Source organism: Mandrillus leucophaeus, unplaced genomic scaffold, assembly GCF_000951045.1.
Source record: "Mandrillus leucophaeus isolate KB7577 unplaced genomic scaffold, Mleu.le_1.0 Scaffold324, whole genome shotgun sequence".
NCBI lineage: Eukaryota > Metazoa > Chordata > Mammalia > Primates > Cercopithecidae > Mandrillus > Mandrillus leucophaeus.
In genome coordinates this window covers 992014-1019434 of record NW_012103410.1, presented here as the reverse complement: position 1 = coordinate 1019434, position 27421 = coordinate 992014, and the positions used below count along the sequence as shown (strand labels likewise).

The window sequence follows — 27421 nt, the reverse complement described above, 5'->3', positions numbered from 1 at the left end:
GAAGTTTGGCCAAAAATAACGTGGATGAATAAACTGAGCATCATCTTTACTAATTTTCCAGGTCACCACTTTGAGATGAATATTTACTTGAACTTCTAATAAAAATTATATGAAGAATATTAACTTCCAGAAAGAAATAACTAAATTTCTTTATTTTGCTAATTCTCATTTTTCCTTAATTCCAAGTTTATCATAAGTTTTAGCAAGACATCACAACAAAGCAGACCCACAAAAACCAGTCTATCCCCAAAATATACTCCAGACCTTTACTAGATTATCTCTAAATCATAAAGTTGCTTTAATTGCGTAAAAAGGGATATAAGTTTACAATCTGATAAAAACAAGTTCTCTTACTTAAAAAACACTAAAATGCACTGCTCTTGACATTATCTTCTAGAAGATAAGCATAATATCTATTTTATACACAATATCATATGCATTTATTTAGTATTTAGTATTTAGGGCTGAAATGCCATATTTTTAATTCCTTTAAAATACTTCAGTCCTCCCATAGAAATAGAAAAAGTAAATATGGCAACATAATAACTGTTAAATCTTATCAAAAACAAAGGAAAAAAAATGATCTTGAAGAATTTAGCGAGTTTTAAGAAAAAGAAGAGTTCTAGGTAGTCTTTCCAGGGAAGAGGGATAAACTCTCAAGATACTTGCCTACTGTCAACTTTCAGCATATGCTTTGAAGAACACACTAACAAGTAACCACAAACTCTTTGTAAATCATAAAGTTCATGCTTAAAGACAATCATGACATGCACATAACCCAAGGCAACTATGCCAAACCCCTCAGTCACCTACTCACCAATGGGCTGCCTATATGGATGGTAAACATGGATGTCAAATGGTCTGTGTGTTGTGTTCACCAGTGTCTGTCTATTTGATCCATCGTATTTGTTTCCCTTTTCCACTGTCCTTGTATTCCAATCTGTCCAATAAATAGTGTCTTCAAAAATGGTAATAGCAAAGGGGTGAGGCAGTGTCCCATCATACACTGTGTGTCGACGGTGGCCCTCCAAATCAGAGTACCTGCAGCAGTAAGCAGAAACAGTTACCTGATGAAGGTAATCCCTCTCCTCTAATGTCTTGCAGGATAAACAAATTCACAAATCAACAAAATTCTACCTCCTAGAGATAACATAAGTTCAGATCCTCAAAATTCCTAGTCTTTAATTAAAACAAAAACTAAAATTAAAGGATTTATTTGAATTGAACAAAAGATGTAGAAGTGAAAAGGCAATGCTTAACAAAATAGGAATAGTGTCAGGAGTTTAAATAATCACTAATTCCTAACCACAGCTGCTTTTCTGCAGATGAAGCTGGTATAGCTATTGCAGGTTTACAGCCTCTTATGTTGATGTTCCTCATTAAGCACCCTTTTGATATCCTGGGGTGAACACCATTCTTGTTTCTTCCAACACCGTTGGAAGAAATCAGAAGACAGCAATATTGTACTGGAATTCTACCTTCTCATTAACATTCCGGAGGGGATGCTATTCTAGGAGATAGTTGGGTTCTCAGTATAACCTGAGGGGAACACAACTTAGAGGCCTGCAGGGTTAACTTTGCAAACACCAGCAGGACATTTATTATTAATCGTGCCATGGCACCATTAGCGAATACTTTTCCAGATGAACAAACCTCCAGAGAAGGTTCTCTGATTTCAATATATTACAGAGGATCCACAGCCAAATTCCCAAGTCCTCTCAGTTCCAAGGGCTTTCATTACTATGGGTCTATATCACAAATCATTTCTAAAATAGTGACAATTTAATATTTTAAAAATTTGGAACATATCCTAAAATTCAAACAGGAGATAGAACAAGCTATCAACTAAGAAATCTGATAATGTTAGCCATGCAATGTTAAAAATATTTCCTAAAATATAATTTATGGTAACTTATAGAAGCCATAGGAAAACTTGAAGATGTGCTTGACCTCTGTTGATACGGATGCAGGTAAATGACCAGAAATCAGTCACAATCTGATTTATTTATTTATTTATTTATTTAGAGACAGTCTCACTCTGTCACCCAAGCTGCAGTGCAGTAGCACAATGTTGGCTCCCTGCGACCTCCTCCTCCTCCTGGGTTCAAGTGATCCTCCTACCTCAGCCTCCTGGGTAGCTGGGACTACAGGCAGGTGTCACCACATCCAGCTAATTTTTGTAATTTTTGTAGAGACAGGGTTTTGTCATGTTGCCCAGGCTGTTGTTGAACTCCTGAGTTCATGCAATCTGCCCTGCTCAGCCTCCCAAAATGCGGGGACTATAAGTGTGAGCCACTGCACCTAGCCACCATCTGTTTTTTTAAAAAAATCATAGACCAGAAAGTAGTCCTGAGACGTTCCCTTTCAGTTCCTTTGTAATCTCTGTAGAGAGACCTCAGATACCTCTATGAGCATTTTTTGTCAAGAGTAGAACTACACGGCCATGCGTGGTGGCTGACGCCTGTCATCCCAGTACTTTGGGAGGCTGAGGCAGGCAGATCACCTGAGGTCGGGAGTTCGAGATCAGCCTGACCAACATGGAGAAACCCTGTCTCTACTAAAAATACAAAATTAGCCAGGCATGATGGTGCATGCCTGTAATACCAGCTCCTTGGGAGGCTGAGGCAGGAGAATCGCTTGAACCCAGGAGGCGGAGGTTACAGCAAGCTGAGATCATGCCATTGCACTCCAGCCTGGGCAACAAGAGCAAATCTCCATCTCAAAAAAAAAATAAGTAAGAGTAGAACTACAGGCACAGCTCCAATGATGTGTTGGTGCATCCCAAGATGTACAAGGAATCAATTGGATGCTCTATAAAAATCTATTGCTTTATGTGTCTATGAAATATATTTCTGAACACAGGCATTGCTACCTCTCTAAGAGGTAACCAATTTAACATGGCTCATGAATATTAAAGTTTCCTTTATTCCCAGATCACAGTGCCTCATATTATGATTTGACTTTTAGACTGAAATCTACTGCCTAAATTTTATAATCCATCTACACAAATAATCTATATTGGATTGTATCAAAAAGTAAACAGAATACTGTACAACTAGAAAATTCCTTTTTTCGTCTCTAATGCTCCTGGAAACACTGTCTAAAGGTACACTGAGTGAAACCTACTAAGCTTTCAAAACCAAGAAAAATCTATATGATCCAAAGAACAATAAAAGTCAGTCAGAAAATTGTTGAAGCTCCTTTGAACATCTTGATGCTTCTACTAATTCAATATAGGATTGCATGGAAAGCTAACTCAGCTCTCTGATGTGCCTTTTAAGAGAGGATACACACACTGTGGGAAGGGCTAAGAGTATTACCATCAGTATATCACATCAAAATGGTATAAGTAAACTAGAAATAATATTTCACTGCTTCTAATTAAAGTTAATCTCTACCCTAAGAGTGAGTTAGTATCTGCTACAGTAAATTCTGCAATGAGAATGCTAAGGGCTACCTTAGTGTAGCAAATGAACCAGTTCAAGGGAAAGTTCTGGAATTGATTAACTATGCCTGCCATGAGCACAGGAAGAAAGAGCACTAGCATGTGTGCCAGGTATTCCTTCTTTTCCAGTGGCATGTCCCAAGGGAATACGGTGTTAGAGAACTCCAAACTTTTCTACACTGACTTTGGCAGCAAAATAAACATAACAGAAGAAAGGAATTTCTAAAAAATAAAATAAAATAAAAAACTTTGAAATAGCTCTACTGAATGAATGGCATTTCCATGCTTTTGAATGCAACAGGCTGTTCCTGGATCGCTATCCATAAATGCTTATGCAGAAGACATTACTATGGTCCAACTAGGCCATAACTAGCAAAATTCAAACTAAACCCTCAATATGGGTATTCTTGATTAACTGTTGATTAATAATGCATATCATCTTTTTTACAATGAGTATTTTTATTGAACAGTATATTTAACACACTTAAAAAAATTATCCTATTACCAGAAAGATGTAAATGCCTTATCATATTGGATTAATGTTAACAGACTCTACTGCTACCTAAAATACTGCATTGCACTTAACCATAAATGTGCCAAAGTATTTTAGGGAAAGTTTTCCAAATCCTTTTATTCTTTTCCTTTCCTCAAATACTAAAATTAATCATATATTTCATAGGGGAGAGCAAAGTAAAGAGATAAAAAAATTAAGATGAGTTGCACACTGAGCTGACTACCATGGGGAGAGATTATTAGCTCCGTTTTCTAGATGAAAAAAAAAAACAATAAGAAGTGAAAACACCAGGTCATAAACCCTGATCCATATGATTTAAAAGTTCACCCTCTTTTTACTGCACCACCCCCATAGAGCTCAGGAGTTTTAGTTAGAAGGGTGACTTCCTCCCAATGACTTCCAACAAACAGGTCAGTTAGACAATAGAGGGGACTAATAGACTGGAATTACAAGCTCTGATGTTTGAAATAAACAGTCACACAATTGTTTTATGCTTTTCTATGTACGTACTCTATGTAACCCAAGTGGGCATCTGCCCAGTAGAGTAGATCATTGGTGTAATCAATGGTGATGCCATTAGGCCACTCTAACTTGGTGGAGATAATCACAGACTTGTTGGTTCCATCCATGCCTACTCTCCCAATGTATGCGCGGTGACCCCAGTCTGCCCAGTAGATGTACCTGTCAGAGCAAACACAAAAGGTCAGTCCCTGATGCCAAAAGAAATCAGTAGCCAAAATACACACCTTTTCTCCATTTAGAGAAATGGAGTCTGCATTCTGTAGAGCCCCTCAGAAAGGAAAGAGAGCTAACAGCAAATAATCTAAAAAAGATAAAGGAAGGGGACAATGTACAGAAAACGTTCACAAATAAACACAATTAACTGGATTTCAGTGGCTTTGACATAGAGAGTCCAGTAAAGAAATTGGTTTTCTAAAACCACAATTTTCTTTGCACACAGCCAAAATACAGGACTCGAAAAGTGCAAAAGTGTGTCAGGGCAAAGAAAACAGAACAGCTGATGATGATGATTTGAAGAAGCCATGCTTCTACTCATTACACTAAATGATTTACCAAGTAGGAAAAGCAGAAGACAAACCCCAGCAAGACATTGGCCTTGAGATAGCCATATGAACAGCCTTTTTGGTAACAGAGGCGGAATAAGGAGGTGAAAGAAAAGCCCAGGATTGCAGGGAGACAATACCCATATTGAGGGTGAAGGGCAAGTCCTCTGGGATTATCAAAGCAGAAGGTGTTGTTGGCATCCACACAGTGCTGGGCCAGCATGCGGCGGTGTCCACCATTGAGGTCAGAGACAAAGAGGCCATCCAGGCGGGCATCCAACCAGTAGAGCTTTCTAAAATGAAGAGCCAGGAGTTAACCAATACAGTCACTTTGTGAAATGGGACATATTTAGCCACGCAGTTTCCTATCCAAGCTACCTGAGAATCACAGACAGTTGTTAGAAGTCACCTTTCTTCAGGCAAATGAGGGCAGGGGAAAATAGGAAGTTGGTCTTCCTGCAGTGAGGCAACAAAGGGTGCAAGACTGTGTGCAATAATTCCCACTTTAAGGTGGTGTCATGTGGACAATACTGGGGACACACCTCATTCGACGGGGCTGGTTTTACTTTCCTCATGCAGCATAAGGCACCCTCTCCAGGCAATGCAAAGGCTTAGCAGAACAGGGAAGCAGAGGTGAGTATCATGAATTACAGTTTAAATGGTGGAGTCAAGGAAACAGACTTGTCTAAGTGTGTCACTGAAACTGCACAGAGAAACTCTGAATTATGACTTCCTTAAGATAAAGATTATGACACCCTTAGGATAAAGAGACATCCCTGCCTCTGTCAGACAGGCTGTCAAAATGAGTTTCTTAACCTGTGACACGTTTTACTTAATCAAACCTAAGAAGCTTTAGAAACATATTAGGATCTGTTAGAAACTGCTACCGCAAGGATATTTCTGTTATAAATATATTTTTATTCAATAAAATTTATTTTTCTTATAAGGTAAGTGTTCTTAACCCAAGGTCTTTACCCAGAATCAGAGAAGCCAGCTTTGGGGATCTGTGTACTTTCTAAAGGGGCCCACGGTTTTCACCAGAGTCTTATAGTATCCATTACCTTCCAAAGGGTTAAATGCCCCTATAATGAGAAGGTCATTTAGGATTTGATAACCAATTCCAACCAGAAGGAGAATGATTTCCCTTCCAAAAGACCTGAATGCCTCTTTGCAATAAGTACGCCCTTACCCATACATGCTGGATATCTGAATAGTTGGGATAGTAACATCGCTTCAGGCTTGAGCAAGAAGGAATGAGTATCCATATATGTACAAGTCTTGCCAGTTAATTCACTTGGGTAAATGACTAAATCCTGATTAATGAGATGGCTATAACCTTGGATTCCATCACTAGACACTAAGAACAGTGACAATAATAGTAGCTAACTATTGAACACTTGCTAAATGCCAGGCCTTAGACCAGGGACTTTTTAAAACATTACATTATTTCAGATCACAACAGGCTTAGAAGGAGTTGCTATTATTATTCCTGTTGTATTATTATTCCTGTTGCTATTACCATTCAAGTCCTGGTAGACTGGATACCCCATAGGGCACTCTACTCTGTTGAGCTTACTGTTTTCCCATTAATTTCTCTTTATTCCACAGTCAAAAGACACCCTGTGAACAGATTCTTCTCAAGAAAACATGGAGAAGATATTCCATATCCACTACTGGAAAAATTAAGATAACTGAGAGCCAACAGTATCTTCCAATGTACATAATAGTGGTTTAAAAAGTTATATCAAATGGAAACCAAACACCCTAGTGTTGACAGCAGAAATCTTTATTAATATTGGAGAAGAAAAATTGTTGCTAATTTCAGTGTAGCTAGTATCTCAGAACTGCCCCCTACCAAAGTAAACATAACTGAGCTCCATTCTGCTTTTGTGCTTTCAGGAACAGTGATCCTGGTTGTGCACCCTCCTGGACTTTCAAGAAAAGTTTACCCTACCCTCACCTAGACTTTCTTGCCCATCTTCCTCACATGTATTTAATTCTCTTCTGATCAAGAACACACCTCAATAGAGAGGAAAGTAGCTGAAAGTCGAGAGAAATGTCATTCTAGCAGTTTCTGAGAGAGAGGGCTAAATGACAATATCTTATAGTCCAAATATTGTTTTTTCTGCACTGGAACAAAGGATGGTGACAAGAACAGTACCATGTTCAGTTCTGTTCCTGGAAATCATTAATCACTATACTTTTTGACACGTAGGATATGTGAAACAGGAACTGATACATACAATAGGAATGCTTAGTCAATGTTTCATTCATTATTCAGCAAGCACTCAGCACCTATGTCAGGCCAGCTACTGGTCAGGGAGAACTGGGAAGCCAACTCTCCCCACCCACTTTAGGATCTTTACCCTTAAGGGGGTCAAATAGGAGGATGTGGAGAGGAGTCCTCTGGAGGTCTAGGTTGACTGCAGCAAGAATCTTTACAGCATAAGTGCCTGCAGATTGATGTCTATTGACTACAAGGCCAATTAGTTTATGCTGCTAAGAATCTGATAGATTTGATATTCAATAGAAATGTTAAGAAGTGTGGTTGATCTGGTAGTTTAGTTAAAATACCACCGGCCTGCCTTAAAGCCTGTCAGTTTCCAGAAGGGCAATCTCAAAACAAGAGTCTCGCGTTAGCCATTCTCCAGTTCTCATGACCAGCCCATGCTGGGAATGACTAGCATTGGTTGGTTTTTTTGTTTCATTTTGTTTTGTTTTGTTTTGAGACAGGGTCTCACTCTGTCACTCAGGCTGGAGTGCCATGGCATATTCTCGGTCTCTGCAACCTCCGTCTCCTGGGCTTAAGGGATCCTCCTACCTCAGCCTCATGAGTAGCTGGGATTACAGACATACAACACCATGCCTCGCTAATTTTTTCATTTTTCATAGAGACAGGTTTCGCCATATTGCCCAGGCTGGTCTTGAATTCCTGGGCTCAAGCGATCCTCTCACCTCAGCCTCCCAAAGTTCTGGGATTACAGGCGTGAGTCACTGCTCCCAGCCAATGACTAGTATCGTAAGCAAGCCTATGCACTTCAGGAGAGCAAGGGCCATGTCTGCCTTGTTCCCCTCAAAACCCCTGCTGCTTGTCATCACACTGGGCATGTGGGAGGGACTCAGGAAGTGACGACTGTGAATGCACCAGTGAATGCATGAATTGTCCCTTCATATCATCTCCAGTTAAGTGAATGGCCAGCAACAGTGAATTCTCTTCCCTTGCAATTCCTCTTTCCATAAAAATGATACTATAAATTTTAAAATAATTAGATATTCTCTTCTGTATCTCTCATTTGAGTATCACATACAAAGCAGAAAATAAACCTGCAGAAACATTGAATGTATCTGCATATTAACCCAAGTTGAAAAATTAATTTCCTATCAACATGAAAACGTGGTTAGAATTTTTTTTTTTTTTAATTTTTAACTTTTAAAAAGCTCATCAGTGTTTTCTTACCTGGAAACCCACTCTACAGCCAGACTTTCTGCAGCTGGTAGTCTGTGGTTTATGATTGTCTCCTTGTTTGTCTTATTCAGAAACATTCTCTCAATGACTTGCCTCTGTGTATCAATCCAGTACAATCTCTTTTCTACTCGGTCAAAATCTAATGCCACAACATTGCCCAGTCCTTCCAAGATGAGGGAGTAAAAATAGCCATCTATAGTTAGATTTCTCAAATAGTAACGGTTGCTAAAAATGAGATAGGGTTCGATGTTACTGTTTTGCCGGCAGGTCTTTCCATCTGGTTCTCGGAGGTAGCCTGGGGCACACTTACAGATGTAGGAGCCTATTACATTCTCACACTTCTGGCTACAGACAAAAGGCGTCTCTGTGCATTCATCAATATCAACACAAGTCCGCTTGTCAGACATAAGCTTGTAACCAGGACGACAGGAACAATAGAAACTGGTTAAGGTGTCTGTGCAGTTGTGATCGCAGCCACTGATTGAAGGGTCATGGCATTCATTAACGCCTGTAGGTAAAAGGCAATTCTTAGAGATCCTAAAATATCAACAACCAACTCACTGTAATGGTTCAAAGTCAACATTCTACTAAATAGTGCCAATTCTTAATGAACCATGCTAAGACAGACAACACAGACTTCCAAATACTGTGGATTATTGAAAAGTCACTATTTTTCAACTTCCTCACCAACTTACTCCTTCATCAGCAGTTTAAACAACTAATATAGGAGAAATGAGAAAGAAGAGGAGAAGAAAAGAGGCTGGCCAGTGTGCTGGTCAAACAGGGCTCAGGGAAAATTTTCTAAATGCTCTGATTTGTAGCATTTTCCAGTGTGACTGCTCACACCATGGTCAAGCTCAGGCTTCCAGTGTGACATCACTGAACACGGAACCACAAAGAGATATACACATTTGCCTCTCACAAGATGGCATCAGCTCAACACTAGGTGCAACACAACACTACATGTCCCTCTGGCTGGTCCTGTAACACGTGGGCAACCTCACCCAAAAACGATCTACAGAGGGAGGAGCGCATGTTCTTATTAGTTCTCTATTCATCAAGGAGCAATAGATTAAAACTTCATGCACTGCAAAATCCATGATCCAAATATCAGACCAAGCTCTGCCACTAGTTTACTGTGCACCCCCCAAACAATTCATTTCCTGTCTATGGGCTACAGTCTTATCATCTGCAAAGAGAAGAGGGTACAGAAGATCACTAGGACTCCTTCTAGTTGTAAGAGTGAATGTTTCATAGGTTTGGAAGAGACCTAATGAGATCACTTCCTCTTCAAACTAAAAATTTTAATTTCAATTATGTACTATTGGGAATTTAATTCTTACAGTTTAGGTAAGGCAAAATTAATTAAAATGCAATGGGAATCTATATGAATTAGGACTAAACATTTAAAACTTCCATATGATTTTTGTATAAATGTATAATATAGCACACGTTTTTCTTAATTATTAAATGGTTTTTGAAACTTTGGTAGAAATTTGTAGAAGTTTTTCTTATAATGGAACAAAAGCCAGTTTTAGATGATTTTTAAATTTTTTTCATTTTATTTCTTCAACTTTTATTTTAAGTTCAGGGGTACCTGTGCAGGATGTGCAAGTTTGTTATAACAGGTAAACACACGCCATGGTGGTTTGCTGCACAGATTTTTTTAATATTATGCCTAGATATACTCTTCTCTACATTTCCACAGCAGTTTCTGTCTAGCATTTAATTTTAATGTTATTTCATATGAATCTTATCTTTCATATAAGGACAAAAACTACATTATATACTTCCGGGTCAATTAGGCAAATACTTTCAACGAGTACTGACGATTAACCAGTGAAATAAAGAAAACAAAATAAATGAAATGATATGGTCTCTCTCTCTCAAAATATTTAAATTGTTATTACAGAGACAATACCAACATACATGAAACAATGATTACCAGGATTAAACACCACAAACAGGATGAATTGCCAATATTATGGAGTTCAAGATGGTGCTAAGCAAAAAATACCCATGTTATGGATTCTCAACTGCTTTACTTGCGGTGGTTGGGGTGAGAGGGATATTAAACTCTCCCATTCAATTACCTGAGGACAAAAATGAAGAACAGGCCAAGGAGTCCTAGCAGAGGGATGCTTCAGGCAAAAAGTCATTACAGGGATTCAAGAGAATCAACATGGTTCTCTTCATTCTCGAGTACCTTATTTGGCAATGTTAAATGATGGCCTGAATATTTGTCCATCTTCTGTTCTCTCTAATGACTATCTAAGTAAAGAATTGGTCCAAAAAAATGTGTGTCCGCATCTTATATACCAAAAAAACCTTGGTACCTTTTGCTATACCAGGAATAGTGATTTTATGGTAACTTTGTAGTTAGAGGACAGGTTGGAAAGTCTAAGTCATAAAGGGTTAAGAATCCATATTCAGTCTCCCCTGTATCCTTTCCCCAAATCCTCTGTTGTACTCACCACAGCCTTTCTCATCGCTGTTGTCCAAACAGTCATCCAGGTGGTTGCAGAGTTTCATCATCTCAATGCAGCGCCCATTGTCACACTTGAACTCATGAGGCGGACACGTGGGTTCTGGGGTGTGGCACAGGTGCATCAGCTCATCAGATCCATCTCCACAGTCATTATCCTCATCACAGACGAAGGTTTTACTAATGCAGCGCCCGTTCTGACAGGTAAACTGATTCTGCTGGCAGGTCTGGTATAAGCAGCCCCTCTCATCACTATAGTCACCACAGTCATTGTGCCGGTCACACCTGTATCATGAGATCCAGTACCACTTTTAGAGAGGTTGACAATAAACCTCAACTGTTACCCACTTGGAGCTTTGTTTCCTTCTCCATCTACCTAAATGCCAGATCAACCATTTTAAAAACATCACCAGTGTCCCACCAACATGGGACATGTACACATATGTAACAAACCTGCACGTTGTGCACATGTACCCTAGAACTTAAAGTAATATAATAATAAAAAAAAGATCACCAGTGTCCTTGGTCCCCTTTCCCCCAACATCTTCATCTACCCCACTAATCACCAATTCCAGAAGAATCCAATATTTGGCATTCCATACAACTTCCTCAAGGGCTGGCTGCTACCATTAGAAATGCTACCATTAAATGCTACCATTTAATAGCTATAGACCATTAGGAGGTCTATAGCCATTAAAAATAATTGTATTCATTTTCCCCTTAGTTGATAAACTAATTAAATACAACTTTTGTAATTTTGGTATACATCAGATCTATGAGACAGCTTATGAACACTGGCACTATCTATGTTCAACAGATAATGAGATAGCCAGTGGGTACTGGCAATGTACTGGGTAATCACATGATAAAAGTGCCCATACCCAAGTGGATACTCATAGGGTGAGTGCTACATATTATAAATAATATTATTGGGTGTGTCCTCTAAGAACACATATCTTCCCACTGGAATAACGTTTACATTGTTAGTCCTGTTCCTTCCATCTTTCATTACACTTTTGCCATCTATCATGAGATGTGAGTCTTCATGGTGATGTAAATGAAAGCAAGCTAGTAGGTTAGTATGGCACACTGGCCAAGGAAGAAGGCATGCTGTAGTACTAGAAGCTATCTCGAGACCTAACATACACAGGCATCATTATAACAATATAGTTTCCTGAAGTTTTGTGAGCCAAACTGGCCTTTCTTCTCCATATTACTCCAAGATCCCATAAAAGTTGTGATGTCTAAAGGGGGTCTCACATAAGCATAAAGGAATCTTTGATAGGAATGAACAAAGCTAATGGTTTTGAACAATTTAGCATAGAAAGCATAGGAGTGACACATAGAGCATTACGAGATGTGAAGGCAACAACGGTGAATGTGGTCAGTTTTACAACTGACCTATAACTAGGCCTGCTAACCAGCACTGCCATCCATAAACCCAGGGCCTTGTCAACATGATTTACAGCAAAATGTGTGCACGTAATTGTGAAGAAAGCTGTGGTCAAGGCAGACTGGCTCGGCTCCATTTGGTCTCCCGGGAGCTATTTAACTCATTTCCAAATGGTTTGAAAACACCAGTGCTTTCCTTTCTCTAATTTAGATCCAATGTATGAGGAAAAACAAGTCACCAAGCAAATCACCAAGCTTTCAGACACTATTGCAAGTCAGTATTCTCGCTCACCCCCAAATTGTCGTCCCTCAGTCTTATCATCCATGTTTTTCAGCAGCATCAGTAATGAGTCAAGAAAAAAAAAAGTCAATAGGAAAAATGATCTCCTGTCCCACCGTACAAAATGGAGAGCACACTTTCTGCCAAGCAAGCAAGGAGATGCACACTAACAGCACACCTAGTGGAGGCTACTCCAGACACACAGATTTTGGACTTATTTAAAAGCTGATAGCTCAGGTTTTCAAACAAACAGTATTTTTTTTTTCTCTTCTACTGTAGCCCTTTCCAAGGAAATTCAGAAATCTCAAGAAAAAAAAGAAAGAGAGGGAGAGAAAGGGAGAGAAAGTGAAGGAAGGAACAAGGGAGGAAGAAAGAAAGGGAGGGAGGAAATGTTACTGTGCTGTGAGGTCATAGTAACGATAAAGGAAGAACCCAGAAAGCTCAGAATGGGAGGAATAAAGGAGATAACTTGGAGTCTGATCAAAATCAACACCTGCTACAGTGCTTGTGCCTAGAGTCTAAGCCTAGGTATTCAGAACATATTTACATCTAAGACTAATGCTATTAGCTATTTACCAAATTCACAAAAACTATAGAAGTGCAACACAATAGAACTCTTGAGCAGTAGGGAGAAAATATAGACAAAGAATTATCCACTTTAGCTGCAAAAAATAAAAATCTACACTTTACATCCATATTACTTAAATACAAACAAAGCATATTCTACTGCAGTTTCACTACAAAAGAAGACAGCTCTATCTCTTGAATGTCTTTGGATTGTCAATTCACAAACTACCACCTCTCAGCAATGTCCACTTATCAGAGGATGAATCACGCACAGAGTATATTTTCTTGATAGCATTTATCCACTTGTTAAATTACTACTGAGTCCCTGCTCCTTCACCTCCTCCTCCTTCCTCAGGACCACCACAATAAACACACAATCGTACACCACACTGGACTCCAGTGGTACATTAGCGCCTGTTGATGAGCTGTCTGCCCCTCCAGTCAATGGCCCCTGTGACTCTGCTGCTCTGATCTTGTGCCTACTTAGTATATCTTTCCCATTGTCTTCCTTCGCATGATGTAAACTGGCCATTCCTGTTGCTCTCAATGTGCCTGTGTGTCCCTTAACAGTCCTTGGCACAAGCAGTACCTCTTCATGGCTCCAGTTGTGCCCAAATGCCTAAGACATACTTTCACCTCAGGAAGTCTTACTATGTCAAACTCACCTTCCACTTTGAGCAAGCTCCTTTCTGGACTCCCCTACTTTTGCTAATGCTCTTACTATTCTCCTAGTCAATCAGGATTGAAACTTACAAATTGTTCTTCTTCTCCATTTCCTTCCATAATCTAAGTATTTGTTAAGTGGGATGATGAGAAGTTGGGACGTTAAGAATGTATATGAACTGTTTGAAGAGGCCCATTTGGAGAAAGAGGTAAGAAGTCAAACAATGGAACATTGCAGGAGTGGTCCCCCAAACCAGCAGGCTGTGAGCCAAATCTGTTTGACTCACATAGTGTTTCAAGAATTTTAAAATTTGCTTCCAGCTTTAAAATCAGACTATTTCATATGAAAATCCAGATTTCCAACTTCTCTCAAAAACAGCATCAGAAAATCTGGCCTCCCAGCCCTCCTGCATGATATTGATCAATGTCTGCATCCTTAGTTGGAGACATTGTCTCAGTTCACTCCACCTGCCTCTGCTTGACCCTGAGCCTAACAGCCAAGCTCTATTTATCACCATGCTTATGCTGTTATTTTTCTTATAGCAGAGAAAGGAGAGTGAAACCATTCTTGTAATACCAATGCCACTACTCCAAGTGGAAAATTAAGCGGGTCACCAGCTTCAAGAAAGAATTCTTACCTCAAGCCCTCTCCACTAATCTCCCCAACCCCCTTTGCAAGGCCAGATTCTGTCTTTCACAGGCCCTAGGCATTTTTGCCTTCTTGGGCTCCTTCCTCCATAAAAATATCAAAAATTGTATTTAATTTTAAATTGTTAATGATATTATATATTAACAATTTATTTAAGTATCTAACTTCTTTTCATTTTAATGCAGTCATACTGTATAAACCCAGATATGTTAATATTATATATTAAAATACTTTCTTTGATGTAAAAGGTTTTTTTTTCCTCTTGATTTTAAAAGGAATCCAAACATTTTCATAGGCCACCAAAAGCAACATGGGCCCTGGGCACTGTGGCCACTGTGCCTAATAGGTAAGTAAGCCCAGCCCCCATGGACATTTGAGGCTTGCTGGGTAACTTTTGAATCCTCAATTCACCTGAATATCTCTGGGATACACAGTCCGTAACCACAGGTGAATTCATTTTCAGAGCAAGTTCTCCTGGTGCAATTCTGATTCTCATCGTAGCCATCAGTACAATCCACATCGCCATCACAGACCCAAGACTGGGGAATGCACCTCCTCTCCGGAGGTCTGTCATTTACACAGAGGAACTCGGAATCCGAGCAGTTTTGATTCTCTGAAACCAAAGCACGCAAGAATCAGAAAGCATGAGAGCTCAGTGCAGCAGTTAATTCTCTTTTCTTTAATGTTACTTACCATTCTAAGGATGAAAGGAAATGGGAGGAAAACACGTAGACAAATTACATTGCTACTATAATAATAGATCATAATACAAATACCTCCAAAGGTTCCATTTTAATTGCTTTGGACCCTGGCTTTTTCAAAGAAATCAATATAATAAAACATCTCATTTATTTTTCCATAAAATACATTAGAATGGTCATACTTTTTCCCTTAGGGCTTCAGAAAACCACTACCATTTTGTTGATTGGACACCAAACGCCTTATATTTTGGTAACTTTTTTTAGTTTACAAAGTATAATCACACAAGCACAATGTGAGATAGGTATTGTTACACCAGTTGTATAGATGAGAAAACTAAAGCCCAAGATGGTTAACTGGATGTCTCAAAGTCATAGAACTACGTGAAGAGCTAGGGCTTCAAACCTAGGTCTTTCTCCTCCAAATTTGGTGCTTTTTCAACTACATTATAGCTACCACCCCAAGCAGTATTGGGGTGGAGAGGAAAGGCATATGTTAACAGAGTTGTCAGAAACCATGATGCTATGAGGAAAGAGATGAGATACTGACATCGAGTCATTAGTGTCCACAAAACAAAAGAACAGGTGTTTTATCCAGTCTCATCGCGGGTGAATAGGAAACAAAAGAAAGAAGGAGATGTTGGTAAAGACAGCTGGGAGAAATGCACACGCCACAATCCATGTATGTGCAGCTGTCAACCACCCATGTCAGTGGACAGGGTGGATAGAGTAAATGTGGAGTTGTGACCCACCCCCACAGTCACAACACAGGAGGGTGCCATCAGATGCAAGCAGCAGGGAGTCACTGAGTCTATTGCCCTACCATAGAAAGACATTCTGATTAGTTCTTGGACTAGCTAAGACTTCCATACCCTGTTGGTAATGAAAATGATGTTCCATTTTCTACTCAAGAGGCGTAACACCCCTCCCTCCATACGGCTTTAAGGTGATGAAGGAAACTAGAAGCAGTCCATTGTTATACTGTGAAGGTTGCTATTAAGAGTGGCCAACCACTGGGTGCAGTGGCTCACGCTTGTAATCCCAGCACTTTGGGAGGCCAAGGCAAGAGGACTGCTTGAGCCTAGTAGTTTGAGACTAGCCTGGGCAATATAGTGAGACCTCATCTCTACAAAAAAATATAAAAAATCAGCCAGGCATGGTGGTGGGCCTATGATCCAAACTACTTGAGAGGCTGAAGGAGGAGGATTGCTTGAGCCTGGAAGGTGGAGACTGCACTGAGCCATGATCCCGCCACTGCACTCCAGCCCAGGCAACAGAGTAAGACCTTGTCTCAAAAAATAAAAAATAAAAAATAAAGTAAATTTCCCTAGAAATGTAGGACGTTACGTCCATTAGCCAAATGTAAGAGAAAGAAAGTAAACATAAAGTCATTTCTCATTACTCTGAAGCATTTAAGTGGATGATATCAAACACTCCCAGCATGGAGAAACAAAGATAACATTCTATCAGTGTCCATTCAATTAAGAAATCTTCGATCGTACTCTCCAAACACAGAAAAACAACTCTACTGCGTTTCCCTGGAATGTGACTCTGCAGAGGAATTAATTAGCTTCACTTACGACACTGGTGCCTTTCATCCTCATCACTCATATCCCCACAGTCATTATCACCATCACAGATCCATTCGCTTGGGATGCACCTCCCTCGATCACACTTGAACTCATCGGCGAGGCAGGTTCGCTCAGGGTGACCTGAAAAGATCAATAGCATTCTCAGTGAAAAGAGTGGTTTGCAGTCCAGGAATCTGGAGACAAGCTGGCTGGAGCATGGGTTGTCTAGACAACCTGAACCAGGGCATTATTTTATTATATACATCTAGGGTAGTCCTCCAATAAGACCAGTACCAGTGACCAACAGTTTGAGATAACAGCAGTCAACTGACAGTGCAAAGCCCTAATTATCTTTGGTGACTAAAATGAGATACAATATTCCCTTATGGGTATGGTAGAGAAAGAACATTTCTTTTCCCAGGGAAGATAGGAATTACCTACTATTTCACATGTTTCTATTTTAAAATCTACTTTTCATCCAAAACCATTTTGTTTCGTGCAAACTCTCCCCGGCCTGCACTCTCCATCCCGGCTTCCTTGCTCCCTTTCCTTCTTTCCATAACACTTACACCATCTGTCAACATACTAGACAATTTACTGATTGATTGCCTGTCTCCCCTCTTTAGAATATTAGCCCATTTGGGCAGGGATTGTTGTCTTATTCACTGACACAGCCCAAAAGTTCCTAGAACATGGCTGTTCAATAAATACTGAATTAAAATAAGTCACTCTTCCACTTCAAATTAGCCATCACTGATTCAGATTCTTTAACCCTAACCCCACATGTTCCTATTTAACTAATCAAGGTGTCATAGGCTCCCAAACCCAGGGTGTACTGGAATTAGCCTAAGGCGAGAGAAAATATAATTGCAACTGATAAAGACATAGCCCAATCATAACAGTAAGAAGAAACAGGCTCTTTTAGAAGCTGCTATGAAAAGTGTGTACATTGATTCAGACCTATTTTTTTGTTGTTGAGACAGTCTCACTCTGTCACCAAGCTGGAGCACAGTGGCGCAATCTCGGCTCACTGCAACCTCTGACTCCCGGGTTCAAGTGATTCTCCTGCCTCAGCCTCCCGAGTAGCTAGGACTACAGGCACCTGCCACCACGCCCGGCTAATTTTTGTATTTTCAGTAGAGACAGGTTTCACCATGTTGGCCAGGATGGTCTCGATCTCTTGACCTCGTGATCTGCCCACCTCGGCCTCCCAAACTGCTAGGATTACAGGCGTGAGCCACCACACCCGGCCTGACCCAGATTTCTTGAAGAGATATATCCCCTTTGACACAGCAGCACCACTTGTGGACATCTAGACTGTATGGATCTTTCCACATGTGCACAAAAAGGTTTCTAAAAGGATGTTCATCCTGGCACTGTTTTTCATAGTGAAAAAATGGAAACAACCTAAATGTCCAACCACTAGGAAAAGGATAAAAATACATGGAGACCATTCATATTTCAAAGTATTCTTTGGCAGTGTACAGGAATGAGGCAGGTCTGCATTTGCTGACATGATATTAAGCTTAAAAAAATAAAAGCTAATTGCAGAAAATATGTATAGTTACACCCCATCTGTTTTTTTTTTTAAAAACTATATATCAAGATATATAAAAGTAAAGTAAGATATATAAAAGATAAAAGTAAGGAGAATTCACACCCATCCTTAATAGTGATTATCTTTGAGGAGTGAGGGGATTGGAGAAGGATGAAAAAATGTAAATTTTACTTTTTTGCACATCGTATTATTTCTTTAAAATATATTTCTGAATATTATTACTTTACTACAATGAGGACATATTCATATGTAGGTTATATGCTTAAATTGTATTTAAATAGATCAGGTCATTGGTACTCATTGCTATTACTATGACTCTCATCACCATAGAGAAGTTTAAAAAGTCATATTAATTCTTCATATATTTGAACCAATAATTCACACATTTGAACCAATCTCTAAGACTATTCTACTCATCTAGTAGTTACTAATTATTTCTCTACAGGTCCTCAAATCTCTATGTGTCCTTTGCTTTCTATAAAACTTTCAGTGTTGGGGAAAAAGAACTTAGTGAAGCACTCCATATACCACTCTCCAACACAGAATTTAAACCTGAGAGAAAATTGGAATCAAAAATAGTTTGACTTCAGCTATAAAACTATACTAATGATCCTAAGAAAATATCCTGAAAATAAAATGTTTTAAATGTGGTGTTAATATTTACTGCAACAATATATACAATAGAAAAATAAAATAAAAGAAACCTAATGTTTAATAATAGAGGCAGTCAACTTGATGATACTATAACCACTCAATGGAATATTATAGTCATTAAAAGGAGTATGAAGACAAGGATGAGCAAACTTTTTCTTAACTAGGTAGTAAATATTTTAGGTTTACAGGCCCTATGGTCTCTGTTGCACCTACTGGACATAACCATTGTAGAAGGACAGCAGCCATAGATGTTATGGGGCTGCATTTGAGTAAAATGCTATCTACAAAGACAGGCAACTGGCCCACAGCCATAGTTTTCTGACTCCTAAATAGCAATATGATTTATTGACAGATTTTTTAAAGCAAAGTAGAAGATTGTATTTTTATATTTTTACAATGATGTAAAAAAATGTGCACGGATATAGATTAGAATTTGTGAAGGCCAATAGCAGACTCCAAATGTAAACAGGGCATAACTGTCCCCAGGAATACAACCAAAGACCCCTGCAACTTCTTGGGCCTCTTGTGCACAGAGACAGAACAGGAAGAGGATGCATGCCCCTAATATGCTCCTTCCGCATGTATATTACTCCAATCACTTTTGGGTCTTCTGACAGCTTTCTGGGCCAGCACTCAACCAAATTCAGAAACTTCAATTGAGAGTCAACTAAAATTAAGTTCTACCAGCTAAGTACTGTATTAGGTGCATCACCAATATAATTTCATTTTATCAGCATTAATCAGCAGCCGCCACATCCTGATCAGCTCCCCACATCGTGCTCTGCACTAACAGGTCTTTAATGAATATCCGCTGAGCAGTGTCAGCATTCCAGATGAAAGCTGGGACAGGAAGTGCAAGCATTCAGCAGTCATGACCCTGGTCTGTATTTGAAGTGGTTGGAAGAGACTGAAGTTGTCTAGCTGCATCGTGATGTTTTTCATGCTTGCTTACTCTCTTACCGCAAGAGGCAGGTTCATCAGAGGCATCAAAACAATCTATTTCCTGATCGCAATACCAATGTTGAGGAATACAGCGCCCAGATGTGCATTGGAACTCACTGCTGCTGCACGTGTGAGTGGCTGCAGGAGGGAAAGAAGATAAAACCCATGAGCAAAACGCAAGCATGTTCCCATCAGTCTTAACCTGCCTCTATCTCTGAGCTAGATAATAGTTACCAAAAAAGGAAGACTAAGCCTGGAAAATGGGTGTTTGTGTAAGCTTTCTGTGGGGAGGGAGAAGTACAGGAGACAGAAGGAAGTCAGTCCTGCCCCAATTCCCCAATTGTTTTTTCTGGATTCCAGAAATCAAAAAAAAAATTGTATTTGTTAGAAATACCAAAGAACTATCTTTGTGATAAATGAAATCACAAATTATAAGTCTTGGTTTTATTTTTTCTACTATAATGTAAAATTAAATAAATTCCATTGCAATAATAATTAAAAGCAAAACAATAATATGACCATATCTAAGTTCCCTCCACACACAACCTTTTAGCCATGTTAGATAATAATTCTAGAAAGTTGGCAAAGTTATCTTCTTATTCATCCTTGGAATACCAGACTTTTAGTTGAGTAAGTGGGAACTCTGCCTATGTTTGAACATTGACTCTTTTCTCAAGTAACTTTAGGTAGCTCTGGTCATATGCATTCTCCAAATTGTTATGTGGGTGCACATCTAATTAAAGTCTTGCAATTATTCTGGTCTATGAGGCTCTCTTGCTTTGGCCCCTAATGTCTGATGATTTGCCAGAGGAGAACCGACATGGAAGCAGAGGTCCCCGGAAAGTCAGCAATAACTCCTATCTGTCTAGCCCTATCTGGTGGTGGCATCTTGAATTCTGCTTCCTTGTGCTGCTGTTATTACAACAGATTCCTCTTCCTGTGCTGTACCCTAGCTTGGTGGCAAATAATTATGATGTCCTTTGGTTTTCTTGGGAGGGGACCATTGACAAGAGTTTAACTACATATACCCAGAACAGGGAAGGGCAATCACTAAATCCTTAAATTATGTAACTATTTATAGTAATAGTCTCAAAGTTATCAAACTTAAGAAAGGCTTTTTAATTTGAGCTATAAATACAGGAAATTGTTTGAATGAACCAAATTGCTAAACATGAAATAGAGATTTCTGAAATTCAAATGTACCTAGGAGATATAAAGATACTTTCAGTTACTGGTCAGGCACGGTGGTTCACACTTGTAATCCCAGAACTTTGGGAGGCTGAGGCGGGTGGATCGCTTGAGCCCAAGAGTTCCAGACCAACCTGGGTAACACAGCGAAACCCCATATCTACAAAAAATACAAAAATTAGCCAGGCGTGGTGGGACATGCATGTAATCCCAGCTACTCAGGAGGCTGAGGTGGGAGGATGGCTTGAGCCCAGCAGGCGGAGGTTGCAGTGAGCTGTGATCATGCCACTGCACTACAGCCCAGGTGACAGAGTGAGGCTGTCTGAAAAAAAAATTGTTTTCAGTTACTAATAGCCACTATAATAATATTAAGAGTAAATTATAAAGGTTTAACAGGCAAATTCTGCCTAAGTAGATGAAGGTAAAAGGCTTTCAACACTGGGAGAAATGGCTCTCCAATAGTAGCAGATCTCTGGAAGAAATATTCGGGGTCTGGGAATTCCAGCCAGGGAACAGAGAGAAAGATTTTCTCATACCCATGCAATCACATACGAAAGCAGCTGCCTACCACCTCTACTTAGAAGGTCAATGTGAAATGACAATTGAAATCAGCCCAGATACGCAAGCTTCATATTTTTGTATTAGCTCACAACGTGCATCTCTGGAACAATGGAAAGAAAAGCAGTTTTATCTTACTCACTGCAATAAGTAGGGTTTTCATCACTGTTATCTCCACAGTCATTGTCTCCGTCACACAAATAAATGCGAGGAATACAAATATTTGAATTCTGACATGTCGTGTATCCAGACTGGCAAGTGCGATCAGCTTGAAAAAGACAACCAGATAAATATTTGGAATATATCCACCAAATATGTATTATGAACAGTATCCATGCTAACAGATCTATTGTAGAAATCAAACCACTGGAAGGGCGGCATTTTCAAAGCTATCAGAAAGGCAGGATTCATGATACTTATGTTACTTATAGACTCTATAGTAAAAAGACATATTTCCAGCTGATACTGGGGAGAAGGGAGAGGAGATACTGATTTGTAACTTAAATCAACTGTTTTCATTAGTTAATAGTATCAACGAGAGTTCCAACTCTTGGTAAAATAAACTATGGCATTTCCACACAATGGAGTAATATGTAGCTATTAAAGGAATAGAGAAGATTTCTATATACTGATAAGTAATGACAGTATAATATTCAGGATATATTGTTAATAGTAAGAAAGCAAGATTCAAAACAGTAGGCTATCTTTTGTGTAAGAAAAATGACAATATAAGTGTATGTGTGTGTATAGCAAGAGAGAGATGCTTCTACTAAAAACAAAAACAACAAAGAAAAGATAAACTAACAAAAATTGTCATCTCTCTGGATAGATTGAGAAGAGTACAGAGGAAGCAGAAAGGAGAGGAAGAAATGAAGGACTTCTGTAAATGCACCTCGTCATGTAGTTTTAACTTTGGAACTATGTATGTTATTTTGAACAAATAAAATCAATAAAATAAAAATGAGAAAAAAAAATAACATTTAGAAAGAGCAATAGATGAAGCTAACTATATATCAAGTCGATAGAATAACCCTGCAGAAAAAAAATTCCAAATATCTCTAAAATCCGTATTTTGACTGCATATCTCTAGTGCGACATAATCTAAAATGCAAGAAGAATCTTGCATTTAGTAGATTTAGTGTTAATAGTATTATTTGAGTGGTTATAATAATGTTGAAATTATTATAGGCATTTTGAAATTACTATATAATAAAACAAACAAGTAACTATATTCATGTCAAGAGAAAGCATGATTTTAAGCATGAGAAGAGATGTGATTATAAAATCTAAAATGTAAACAACCTGTAATCTTAAATTTAAATGAGAAATATTAATAAAAAGTTTCTTCTGGCCAGGCGCGGGGGCTCACACCTGTAATCCCACCACTTTGGGAGGCCGAGGCAGGTGAATCACGAGGTCAGGAGATTGAGACCAACCTGGCTAACACGGTGAAACCCCATCTCTACTAAAAAATGCAAAAAATTAGCCAGGCATGGTGGTGGGCACCTGTAGTCCCAGCTACTCAGGAGGCTGAGGCAGGAGAATGACGTGAACCCGGGAGGTAGAGCTTGCAGTGAGCTGAGATCATGCCACTGCACTCCAGCCTGGGCGACAGAGTGAGACTCCATCTCAGAAAAGAAAAAAAAAAAAGTTTTTTCCTTAAAAGCTGTATTTCCTAGCTCTGACCATTGAAAAGGACTAGAAGCAATGAAAGCTAAGTAGGAATGAGCACCTCAACCCTGTGATAATTTCTAAGAATCACAAAGGGAATAAGGTCTCCTTGGAAAAGTGGCTAATTCCAGGACTGGGACAGGAAATATAAGACAAGCTTGAGCTATAAGAAGATGGATTGGGGTCATGTCAAAGAACAGAAAATCCAACTTAAGGACTCCCATTGGCCTAAGTTTGGACAACTGGGCACTAAAAAGAACAGTTGACAGCACTGTATTAAAACTTATCAAATACATAAAGATCAAAGGGTTCAATATAATACTAAACTAAACAAAAACTTAATTATCCTGTGTCATCAACTCATTACTCTGAAAATTGACAAGCAAAAGGTATTTATCCTGCAGATTATAATTACCCACAAAAGCTGACAAGGGAAATGTCTTCTTTATCAAACTTCAGCTAATAAATGTGGCAGGAATACTATAATTTTAAAGTGCCCATTTCATAACCCTTAAAGAAATAATGGGTTTATGGAACAACTACCCATGGATGCTAAAACCACTGGGTGAAAGGAGGATGGGAGTTTCATAAGAGAAGATTCAGGCTGACGCCAGAATCCACTTAAAGTGGGGCAACCCAACATCATGTGCCTCATGAGGTGATGCAACAGGAAACGCACAGCTCCACCTCTGAAACACTCTTACCCAAAGAATTGCACCTGTTACGATCAAAACTCTAGGTCTAAATACCAGTTCATAGGAAATAAGAGGGATAAGATAAATTATATGGATCAATTATGCAATTAGTCAAATCCAGAATGTGAGATATTCTACAGGACAAATCACCCAATCTTTCTAATGAATCAATGACATTAAAAAGTGGCAAGTGTTGTGGCATAAAAGAAATTGAAGAATTATAACAATCAAAATCAATGTGTAGATCTCATCTGAACCCTAACTTGAACAGAGTAACAGTAAAAATACATTTTGGGGATAAGCGACAAAATCTGAACACGGACTAGGTACTCAGGGATATTAAGTAAGTACTGTTGATTTTGCCAGGCATTATAACAGCATAGTAGTTATTTTCCAAAATATTATCAGTGAAGTGCATGTCTAGGAGTCACTTTAAAATACTAGAAAAAAGGAGAGAAAAATGAAACAAGATTGGTATTTGTTGATACTTGCTACCGTGCCTAGCCAAAAATTTACATTTTAGATAAATACTTCGGTTTTCTTTTTTTTGGAAAGCCTTTGTTTTTATATAATAATTTCATCTCCCATGATCCAAGACTTCAGACCCAAAATCACAATAAGCACTTAAGATAAACTTACGGCAATTTTTCTCATCTGAAGTGTTATTATCATGGCAGTTGTCTACACCATTGCAGACAAACTCACGAGGTATGCACCTTCTATTATTGCACATAAACTCCGTGGTGGCATTGCAGTCCCTGAACAGGCACCCTGCCTCATCACTGCCATCACCACAGTCATTGTAGTAATCACAGCGGTAAGAGTATTGGACACATCGCCCATTGGCACAGGTGAAGGCTGTCGGTGAGCAGGTGTGAAGTGCTAAGAAGAGGAAAAACATGAGAACAAACCCTCTTGATTAAAGCATTATCCTAATTTTTAAAAAGATACAATTAAATAAAAGGGACACTTTGAATTTACCTTCCAAGGCAAAAAACGCTGCAAAACGGACTGCATGCAAAGTGAGATAATACTTTTAATTAGTTAGATTAAGCAAAATATGTTGCATACCTTTTTAAAATAAATTGTTTTATGCACAAATCAAGTAATTTCAGCACAAATCAAAGTCATTCTATCTCTCGATAATCTCAATTTATCTCAATCACAGAAAAGCAAGCAATTATAGTTTATTTCAGGAAAATAAAAACTCCTAGCCTCTATCACAGTCTGCTAGGAAAAGGTAACCGACCTCAGAACTCCCTGAGAAAGTCCACTGTGTTTTACTCACTCTATTCAGATGGAAGCTGAGGATTGGAAGTTATTTTCATAAAATTATTGAAATAATGACCTTTGTGCTATGAAAATTAGTAAAAATGATACGTTTCCTTAGTCCCAAGCTAAGCCAGGCTTAGCATGCATCATGTCTCATGCTAGGGTTTTTTACATATTGTTTCTCTTACTCCTCACAAGAACCCTAGTAGTAGCTCCATTTTACAGATGAGACATCTGAGGCTTGAGATATTAAGTAACTTTCCCAGGGCTATACAGATTACAAAATACAATCACCAGGATGATGACTGTGCTCATGCTCTTAACCACTATAGGGGTGATTTAACAGAAACAGTCTGGATTATAAGAGGAAACATGTTTCAGCTCTACCAGGATGCCTAGGCACACAGTTCGAACCCATTCACACGCAGCAGGATTCCGTACCAAACACTTGACATCAAGATGCCATTAGCTCCTACCAAAAGCGCCAAGAGTCCAACTCACCACAGACACTTTCCATCTCATCACTGCCGTCCCCACAGTCGTTGTCATTATCACACTTCCACTCTTTCGAGATGCAGCGCCCATTGGAGCAGGTGAAGGAAGATGCACCACATCGTTCACCATTGTCCACAATGCAGTGCTTCCTGTTATTGGCCAAATACCAGTTGCCCTCATGTGGACACTGGCACTCAGCACCGTTTGGACCTGAAGAAAGATAATCCCAGAAGAAGCAAAAGATGGATGCAGCCACCGTTCACATTGTCCCCTACAAATAGCATTTGCAACAGCTTCTACATTAAATGCTCCCTAAGACAAGCCATGGAAATTCTGCCCATTAACTTTTAACTATATTCTGAGTCACTTTTCCATCAAGAAGAGCAATCACCAATTTCTAATAAATGTGCCGATTCCTTCTAAACAACAGGAAATATCAACGTCTCTTCTCAGCAAAATTTGCAAAGCAACAACATCAAAAGGCACATCTTCCCATGAATTTGCTGTTCTTTATAAAATGCACAATGAAGTACATATGATCCCACCCGCAAATACCACCAGAAATATTTCAAACTATAAATAATACCTCTTAAGCAGAAAATGTACATCCTTTTATAAGGAAGGCAGGCTCATTGACAGAATTCCTAGTCAAGACATGAAGTAGGGCAGCCAAGCCCTTCATCTTTCTTTCTAACTCCATCAAGCTTGTATTTAAAATGCCTTCATAAGCTGAGCGCTGTGGCTCACACCTGTAATCCCAGCACTTTGGGAAGCCGAGGTGGGCGGATCACTTGAGGCCAAGAGTTTGAGACTAGCCTGGCCAACATGGTGAAGCCCCATCTCTACTAAAAATACAAAAATTAGCTGGACATGGTGGTGTATGCCTGTAGTCCCAGCTACTAGGGAGGCTGAGGCAGGAGAATTGCATGAACCCGGGAGGTGGAGACTGCAGTGAGCCGAGATCCTGCCACTGCACTCCAGCCTGGGCGACAGAGTGAGACTCCGTCTCAAAAATAAAATAAAATAGAATAAAATTAAATTAAATTAAATGCTTTCATAAAAGGGCTCCATATAGAATAGAAAGGAAGCCTGCCAAGTCTTCTTCTCAAAATATAGTCCCAGGTCTATTTTATAAATTACCCTGAAATTAAGGAGAATTTGAATTTTTTTTCTCCTGTGAGAACTTCAGCCTTCCTTACCAATTGTATTGTGATCATTATTCTCCATGTTTTAATGTTCATGGTCAGTGCCTTACCTGGTGCACAGATATGGCTGCAGCCCCCATTAAACTGTTCACAAGGATTGTTACACTGTTCTTTCTGGTTCTTCACAACAGTGTTGATTCCCCTGGGCTGGGAGAGCAAATTTGTGGTCATTGCAATCTGACTTGACCCATCATATTTGTTAGCTCGGTAAATTCTTTGTGTGTACAAGTCAGTCCAGTAAATATACTGGCCATAGAGAGTCAAGCCGAAAGCATGAACTGCTGCATTGACAATGACTTCACGATCCATGCCCGTCAGAGTGCTGCGTTCAATCTTCTGCCTAAAATGAAGCAAAAAAATAAATAAATAAATAAAAAATAAAAAGTTGA

The 27421-nt window shown here is 39.1% G+C and overlaps 1 protein-coding gene across 1 annotated transcript in view; it reads right to left on the bottom strand.

Annotated features, from left to right (window-relative positions):
- The window catches only part of LRP2 (low density lipoprotein receptor-related protein 2), a 214594-nt gene that overhangs the window by 47920 nt on the left and 139253 nt on the right, over positions 1-27421 (bottom strand). Inside the window, exons 42-53 of the mRNA XM_011988152.1 lie at positions 27083-27372; positions 25834-26037; positions 24700-24942; positions 21837-21962; positions 19967-20086; positions 16804-16935; positions 14937-15138; positions 10964-11259; positions 8481-8997; positions 5164-5316; positions 4470-4640; positions 818-1041 (exon numbers count right to left, since the gene is read on the bottom strand). Of these exons, the coding sequence (XP_011843542.1) occupies positions 818-1041; positions 4470-4640; positions 5164-5316; positions 8481-8997; positions 10964-11259; positions 14937-15138; positions 16804-16935; positions 19967-20086; positions 21837-21962; positions 24700-24942; positions 25834-26037; positions 27083-27372 (2678 nt within the window). The remainder of the gene's footprint in view (positions 1-817; positions 1042-4469; positions 4641-5163; positions 5317-8480; positions 8998-10963; positions 11260-14936; positions 15139-16803; positions 16936-19966; positions 20087-21836; positions 21963-24699; positions 24943-25833; positions 26038-27082; positions 27373-27421) is intronic.